The sequence below is a fragment of the Leptopilina boulardi genome, unplaced genomic scaffold, assembly GCF_019393585.1.
Source record: "Leptopilina boulardi isolate dan_hultmark-lab unplaced genomic scaffold, ZJU_Lbou_2.1 LbouV2_330, whole genome shotgun sequence".
Classification (NCBI taxonomy): Eukaryota; Metazoa; Arthropoda; class Insecta; order Hymenoptera; family Figitidae; genus Leptopilina; species Leptopilina boulardi.
In genome coordinates this window covers 4,400,749-4,409,908 of record NW_026137897.1, presented here as the reverse complement: position 1 = coordinate 4,409,908, position 9,160 = coordinate 4,400,749, and the positions used below count along the sequence as shown (strand labels likewise).

The following is a 9,160-nucleotide window of genomic DNA, read 5'->3' as shown; positions in this document are numbered from 1 at the left end:
TAACGTTACTTTAACCTATTTTAACATTAAAATAACTTATTACATATCAGATTTTTTAATCCAACTATTGTGTGAATTATCAAATCCAAGCCATTTCACGTAGACATTATTGCCGCGAGTCTTGAGAACTTTTTCTACGAGATATACATCTGGATATTTAACTTTTAATAGTTCTTCTTCGTAGAAACCACCTTCGATTGGGTGATTTTCATAATCTGTAAGTTTGTATGTAACTGGTTTTGTTCGTTTAACTTGATCTACAGTGAATATTTCCGTTGTCCAGTTGGGGGTGTAACCTTTTTCAAAGATGTTTTTATGTTTGCTGACTCGAACTCTGTCTCCAACTTTAAATTTTGGTCTTCTTAGCGGAATTCTTCTTAGTTTACGGATACGTCTCAGCAATTCTCTTGTATCTTCTACGGTGACATCTTTAGGTTTCATACCAATCGTACGATGTTTTTTATTATTGTACTTTGATATGAGAATTGGTAAAAGATTAATCCATTTGTAATTGCCTTGTAAATTGAATTCAGGCCACATCATATTTTTTAGAGTGCGGTTAAACCTTTCAACAATTGATGCTTTTAAATTACTATAAGTCGAATAGAGATTAATATTAAATTCTTGCATTAAACTCTGAAATTCAGAGTTATAAAATTCCTTGCCTCTATCAGTGTGTAAATTTTTTGGAATACGACCTTCTTTTAATATCAATTTCATGGCTAAAGAAATATCTTTTCCATTTTTACTTTTTACAGGTACAGCCCAGGCATATTTGGAAAATATGTCTATTACTGTGAGCATGTATTTGAAACCTTTATTGGAATAGGAGTAAGGTATCATTTCTACCAAATCTGCTTGCCAGGTTTCATCTATGCCACGCATTTGAACTTTACGACGAGGATAATTCCTTCTCGCTTGTTTATGCAGTTCAGTTACAACTGTTAACTTTTTATCATTCATCATTTGGAATAAATGTAGTTTCCTTGATAATAATATTCTGTTGGAATTCAATTTGTTTTAGTTTTTCGTTAACTCTATCTTCAACAACTTGTATTAAAATATTCAAATCATCAATGGCTGATCTTAAAGAAGATGTAATTTGAAAAATAGTTTTTATCTCGTTTCGGATAATTTGTTGTACAAGTCGTAAATTTACTGCATCATGCAGCTCTTCAGCGTCTTGAACGTTACAAAGTCTTTTGCCTTCAATATTGTAATCTCCACTTGGAGTAACTTTAAATCCAATACCAGAAGGTCCAGGTAGTCCACGACTTGCAACAGGTCGTGTTAAAGAATGTCCGAACACATCAATGCTCATTGTAATACTAAGCAATTATTCTATGTGCTCTCTCTTAATATATAATTCGAGCTTCACGCAGTTCTTCGATAATTGACATAATCTCATTATTATGACTTGGATTACCAGCTTGCTGTGATCCTATGAGTAGTCGTAAACGGTCAACGAGTTCATTTGGATCATCCCAATAGATGTAGTCTGGATTAAATTGTCTTTTTGCAATCATGAATTGTGGTAATATATTTTTATGCTTCTTTAAAGAACCACCACCACCACTTTTCTTTGGTGTACTTTTGATAAGTTTTGCAATAACATCAGTGTACTTGGAAGTTCTACTTATGTTGACAGATTCACTTGGACTATAATTTTTTCGATGTGCATTCGTAGCAATGAGAATTTCTTTATAATTTGAAAAATCATCTGAACTTATTAAAGCTTCTTTTGGTTTTTGTTTAAATAATAGTTCGAGTAACCCAGCAGTTTTTAAATAATTTTTCTTTCCAATAAGCTTAATATGTGAACCTTCAAATTCAATAGGTGTATCACCAATCATAAAAGAACCGTTGGCAAGTTTACGTACTCCATAAACCGTATCTAAAAACAGTTTTCTATTTTTATCTAACATAAAAATAAATTTATTTGTAATTTTTTCATAATCTTCTTCTTTTTCAAAGTTATTGCTCTTATCAAGTAAAGTTGAATTTAGTAAAGTTTTATCAAATTCTTCATCATCGTCAACAGCAGTTGAAAAAGAGAAATCATTATCATCTTTCTTGAATTTTTCAATTTTAACATTTTTGAAAGGAGTTTCAGTTACATTTGCCAACTTTTGAAGAGGTGTAACTATTGGTTGCAGAGTTTCTTTTAACAATGTCTCTGCAGCCTCTTTACCCATCTTAAGTAAGCGATGTTTTCGTCTAATAGCGTCGCTTGCTTTTGCTATTTGACGAAGTGTTTCTTGCTCTTTTCGATACATGTTTTCGTTTTGATAACATAAACTATACTAATTTAAAATGAAATAAAGTCCTTATATTTATAGTGTAATAAAGCAATCAAATCCTTTTCTATATCTTCCCTCATTAAAATTCCTATCTTTATCAATAACGACAAATCCATATTTATCAGATTTCCAACATTCTGAACATAAATCACGAAATTGAGTATAAGACATGTCTGTATTTACATGATCTTCATAGACATGTTTTAAATTTTTTTCATCTTGTCTGAAAAGCACCAGTAAATTTACATTATCTCGCACCAAATGTTTTGGAATACGAGCATACGTTTGACAGAAATAAAAACTGTCAACATTTACATGTCTACCCATACAAAAGAAAGCTCTAACATTGTCTTGCTTTTCACAAGCAATATCATCAAAGATGAATATTGAGTTTGGTTTAGCATCTTTTGGAGATACTACTTCTTCATGCTCACTAAATGGAAAGTATTCAATTCCATCCACGCCATGAATTACATTTTTCAAAAATTGATATTTTGGCTGCTGCAGAGATTTAGAGTATAGGTAAATATTTTCAAAACTTAAACCATTTGGATGTATGATTAAAGAGAGAAGAGCGTTTGTTTTACCACAATTTGAGGGACCACAAAAGACAGCTCGGATGCTATCTGAAAACAAACTACCATGACGTTGAACTTTTTTCTCACTAGTTTCAACGTCAATACTTGTGATTGGGAGTGCTACAGGTTGTTTCGTGAACTGCATCTTGACAGTAACTGCTCTGTAAACTATAAATACTCGGCTTTTATAGTCTTACAGTCAGTTGCACATCAAACTTCATAGAGTGTAGAATGATTTTACATCGAAGTGATAAAAAACATCTTTGTCGTGGTAGAGGATTAGTTAACCGTATTATCAATAGTTTACCTTTTGAATTACATTTACCTGGATACCAATTCTGTGGACCCGGTACAAAGTTGACAAAAAGATTAGCACGTGGTGATAAAGGTGTTAACCCATTAGACGCTGCATGTAAAGCACATGATATTGCATATTCGCAAAATCGAGAAAACATTAAAGCAAGAAACGTTGCAGACCAAGAGCTAGCTGAAAAGGCGTGGCAACGTGTTACATCTAAGGATTCTAGTATTAGTGAAAAGGCAGCAGCTTTAGCGATATCTGGAACGATGAAAGCTAAATCAACATTAGGTATGGGAATGAAAAGGAAGAAAAAGTCTACAATGAAGAAGAAAAGAAAAACCATGTGTAAGAAAAAGCGACTAGCATTAAGAAGAGTTGTTGATGCTGCTAGAAAAAGTATGCTACCCAATCATAATTCTGGAGAATCAATTCAAGCTGCTCTGATTGGTGCAAAAGAAGCAATAAAGAATGCTGGTGGTAAATCAAAAATTTTGTCACCGCGAATTCTGCCTGTACCTTCTAAAGTTGGTGGTATTTTACCACTAGTTCCCATTTTTGCTGGACTTAGTGCTTTGGGAGCTCTTGCTGGTGGAGCTTCAGGTATAGTGAAAGCTGTAAATAAGGCTAAAACTGCCAAGGAACAACTTGTTGAAGCTCAACGACATAATAAAGCAATGGAAGCAATATCTCTTGGAAAAGGATTACATCTCAAACCCTACCGACAAGGACTTGGTCTTCATATTAAACCATACATTCAGGGGAAAGGATTAAAAAAGAAGAAGAAACCAACATTAAGGAAGAAAAAAAACTTGCATTGAAGCTACCTCACCGTCCTCTAACTGATTTTGATCTGTTGAAATATGCTAAAACTATGAAAATACCATATTTTCGAGGAGTTTTTATGCGAAATGAACTACCTTTTAAAGGACCTTATCGATATGAGTCGGGAATTATTAACTTGGATAATAAAGAAGGCCCAGGAACACATTGGGTGGCATATAAAAAATGTAATAACGAAATAATGTATTTTGATAGTTTTGGCAACCTTCCTCCACCAACAGATCTAATCACATACTTGGGTGATGGTAGCTTAATAAAATATAATCATGAGAGATATCAAAGTTATGATACTTATGTGTGTGGACATTTATGTTTAAAATTTTTATGTAAACAACTTAATGTTAAGAGCAGCTTTAGTCTATATAAGAACATGTAACTTTTGCAATCTTTTAGTATATAAACTGACAGCATCATGAGTGATTCGTTTACTTTAACACTAAGTGGAAACAGTTCAGTTCTTGAAGCTGAATATTTCCCACCAATAGAACTTAATCCAAATAAAAATTATGTCCTCGGTCTTGTTGAATTACTGACTTTTAATTCTATTCCCAATATTGATGAAGGTAACAATAAATTTTACATTGGTAATCATATAATTGATATACCAACTGGAAGTTATGAAATTACAGATATTGAAACATGTATAAAAAATTCAGTAAAACTTGGAACTGTTATTAGTATAAAACCTAATAACAATATATTACGCAGTTTAGTTGAATCAAATTTACCAATTGATTTTAAACATAAAGATTCAATTGGTAAATTATTGGGATTTATGCCGCGTAAATTATCACCTAATGAAACACACATCTCTGATTTACCTGTAGCAATTCTCAAGATAAATTCAGTCAGAGTTGAGTGTAGCATTACATCTGGAGCATATATAAATAATCAAAAAGCCCACACCATCCATGAATTCTTCCCTAGCGTTCCACCAGGATATAAGATTGTGGAAGTGCCAGCACACGTCATTTACCTTCCGATTGTTGTCAAGACAATACATAATATTCAACTCCGCATTGTCGATCAGGACGGTGATTTGATTAATTTTCGAGGAGAAACTATAACAATCCGATTGCACATAAAGTCAATGTAATGGGAATTGTATATAATCAAAAAGTTGGTGGAAACTATAAAAGTCAGCCAACATGTCAAAGACAAATCAGTTTAAATTTGTCTCACAAGGTGTTAACACCTCAGAATTGCCAGTTCCTGAAAAAACTAGGTCTAAAAGTTATACCTCAAGGAAAACGCCAAGACAAATAATTTATATATTTTTTGGGTGTTGTTGCAACAAAAATGGACGAAATTCTCAACATTCCAGCAGCAGTGAATTTTGATGAGTCCATAGCTCATTATGAAATTCATGCTCATCAACCGTATGCTTCATCCTCTTTTAACAATAGTGATGAAATTCGAATTTCAGTTCAACATCAAGATTTATGTATTCTACCGAGTAAAAGTTCATTGCACATATTTGGAAAATTGACTAAAAATGATGGTATTGCCGTTACAGAAAACGTGCACTTGACTAGCAATGCAATATGTTTTTTATTTGATGAAATTCGCTATGAATTAAATGGTATCGAGATTGATCGATGCAAATACGTTGGACATACAACTATAATGAAAAATTTAGTATCTCTGACTCCACCTCAGCTAAATCTAAGTGAGAATGCAGGGTTTTCAAAAATTTCAGCTGATGCAAGAATTACTTTAGAAAATGGATATTTTGATGTTACAATACCACTTGGCATGATTTTTGGTTTTGCTGAGGATTATAAGAAAATTCTTATGAACGCTAAACATGAACTTATTTTAACAAGAGCACGTAATGATACTAATGCTATAATACAAACAGGACAAGGAGCTGATGAAGAATTTAAAATTTTCATCAATAAACTAGAATGGATGGTACCATACGTTTTACCTGCTGATAATAATAAAATAAAATTATTAAAATTCATTGAAAAAGATCCTTTAATTTCAATAAGTTTTCGATCATGGGAAATGTATGAGTATCCGTTAGTTCCAACAAGTTCAAAAGTCCTATGGCAAATAAAAACATCAACACAATTGGAGAAACCACGATATGTAATTGTAGGATTTCAAACAGCAAGAAAAGATAAACGAAAAAAATATGCCTGTCATTTTGATCATTGTAACATTACAAATGTTAAAATATTTTTAAATTCACAATATTACCCTTATGGAAATTTAAATCTAAATTTTGATCAAAATCAGTATGCTCTGCTTTATGAAATGTATGCTAATTTTCAAACATCTTACTATGGAAAAGATTCAGAACCTATTTTAACAAGGGCTATTTTTAAACAACTATTTCCTCTAATTGTTATTGATTGTTCAAAACAAAATGAGTTTCTTAAACAGGCATCAGTAGATGTACGTTTAGAATTTGAATCAGGAAATAATATGCCGGCTGAGACCACTGCATATTGCCTCATTATTCATGACCGCGTTGTACAATATAAACCAATCAGCGGCGTCGTCAAGAAGTTGCTGTAGAGGAGTGGGGGTAAAGTGGTGGGGGTATGATTGGGTATAAAAGCAGTTGTTCTCAGCCAGAAATTTATTTTTATTTCAGGATGGAGTTCATCGTAGACGTCCAAGGTTTTAAAAGGCCATACAATGAGTTTGTTTTCAAAGAGTTGGCAGTACTTCCTCTTCAACCAGATGCTCAACCACTTGTCTACCTATTTGAATCACCTTGTACGTGGAATTCATTACCAGGACGCTATAAAAGTGAAAATCGCTGGTTAACACACAATTACCATGGAATTCATTGGACAGCTGGAGACGTCTCTTACGATGAACTTCGTCCAATTCTACAAGACGTACTTCGAGGTGCTAGTGTCATCTATGTAAAAGGATTAGAGAAAAAGGCATGGCTAGAAAAATATTTAGTAAATGTACAAAACTTAGAAGATTTTGAATGTCCATCGTTGAAAAAAATTAAATCTGATTTGTTAACATGTACGCATCATACTCTTTATAATGATAATTGTGCTGTAAAAAATGTAAAGATTCTCCGCGATTGGTTTTTGGATCCTCCAAACCAATATATAAGTGCTATTGTTAAAGAAACTGATGAAGTTGATTCTACGTTTACTAATTTAAAATCTTTTTATGAAAATTGTGAATATATTTAATAAGTTTAAAAAAAAATAAATATTAATTTTAAATTTAAAACTGTGTCTATTAATTTTAAAAAACCTATCCCTGAAATTAGAAATATAAAATTAATTTATACCGGGAATAAAAAAAAAAGTTAAAACCAATTTATAGTTAAAATGTTTGTTTATTATTATTATTTTTCATATTTACAATATTTATTATACAAATTTAAATTCGACGATATTATAATTTCCACCAATATATTTCATTTGAAGCTGCTTTGCTAGTGCAGCTTCCTGCATCATTTCCAGTGAGCTTGGATTTTCTTCAAAGTGCTTGACAAATCTTGAAGGTAAGTAGGTGACGAAGTCAGCATCGATTTCAACAATAACTTTCGGCCCATATTTCGTCTGAATTTTTTTCATTCTTGTGACGTAGTAAAGTCCATCTTTCATCAATTCCGCGAGAGGTTTCGTCGGCAGGTATCCTTCAAAACGTCCAACAGAGTTGACTTTCTCTAGATCCATTTTTTTATTTTCCAAAAAACACCTTAAACAAAAAATAAGATAAATCATTGTAGAATTAGAAAAATAACTAAAAAAATACAGCTCAAAAAGAAAACTTTAAAAAATAAAGCTGAAACTTAAAAAATTTAACTGAAAAAGAAACTTAGAAATAAACCTGAAAAGGAAACTTAGAAAATTTGTTTAGAAATAAAAACTTAGAAAATTTATCTTGAAAAGAAAACTTAGAAAATAAAGTGCTGAAATATAAAAAAGTTAAACGAAGAATTTTTAAAATTAAGGCTGAAATGAAAACATAGAAAATTTGCTGAAAAGAAAACTTAGAAAATTTGTCTTGAAACAAAAACTTAGAAAATTTGCTGAAAATGAAACTTAGAAAATTTATCTTGAAAAGAAAACTTAGAAAATAAAGTGCTGAAATATAAAAAAGCTAAACGAAGAATTTTTAAAATTAAGGCTGAAATGAAATGTTTACAAATATAGACATACTGTTACTTGGAAGAGCTGAAAAAATAATGACTCTGGTGGACCCGGAGTCGAATTATATCCGCACTGTCCCCACTTTTCCTTCAATCCCACCACATGCATTAATGCGCGCGCAGAAATATCCCCACCACATGCAATAATGCATGCGTCGAGGTATCCCCACCACATGTAATAATGTGCGCGCAGAAGTATCCCTACCACATCCGATAATTCGCGACCAAAAGTATCGTTCCTCTCTGACCATGTGCAAGGAATTATAACACGATAAGTAACTGATATTTATTAAAATAAAAATTCAAAATTTATTTGTGAAATTTATTTATTTAAAAAAGTTAAAAAAGTTAACATTCATTCCTGTCTTCCAGAGCTATCAGGAGAAACGCTGGGTGGGGGAGTTTGAGGTCTTAAAAAGTCTATGTAAAAGTCTACGTTAAAATCGATGTTGATCACTTCTAAAATTTCGTTTTCATCAACTGGGGGCAATTCCTCCAACAGTTCTGCCATCTAAAATTTAAAAAATTATACACTGTTCCGCCATACTTTCTTAATAATTTTATTAAATGATAGTAATAATTAACCTCTTGCGGATCAACATCGATTATCAGACAATCATCATCATCATCATCATCATCAGGTCCATCATCTGAATCGCTAATAATGATGATGTCAGCTTGGCTGTCATAGTCATCCAAGCAAATAATTTCATCATCGTCACTCATAACCTCTTCATCAAAAATAACTATATCTCTATTTGGTGAATTTTGAGAATTATAGCCTTCGTCCATTTTATTTTCTTTCTAATCAAACATAAATTTAAAAAATTATAAAACTTATTTTTATAGAAAATTTGAATTAAATAAAAAGATTTTTCAATTCTAAAATAAATGTATAAGGTTTTTAAATTTTTTTAACTTAGAAAAACTGATAAATAGGAAAAGATTAACTTAAACAAAACTAAAATAAGAAATGTAAGAAAAAGATTAAAAAATCGACAAT

The 9,160-nt window shown here is 31.7% G+C and overlaps 1 protein-coding gene across 1 annotated transcript; it reads right to left on the bottom strand.

Annotated features, from left to right (window-relative positions):
* Positions 1-39: 39 nt before the first annotated feature.
* Positions 40-543, bottom strand: LOC127285317 (uncharacterized). The gene has a single exon (XM_051311268.1). It carries the CDS (start codon positions 541-543, stop codon positions 40-42), a length of 504 nt encoding a protein of 167 aa, XP_051167225.1.
* Between the last annotated feature and the right edge of the window lie 8,617 nt (positions 544-9,160).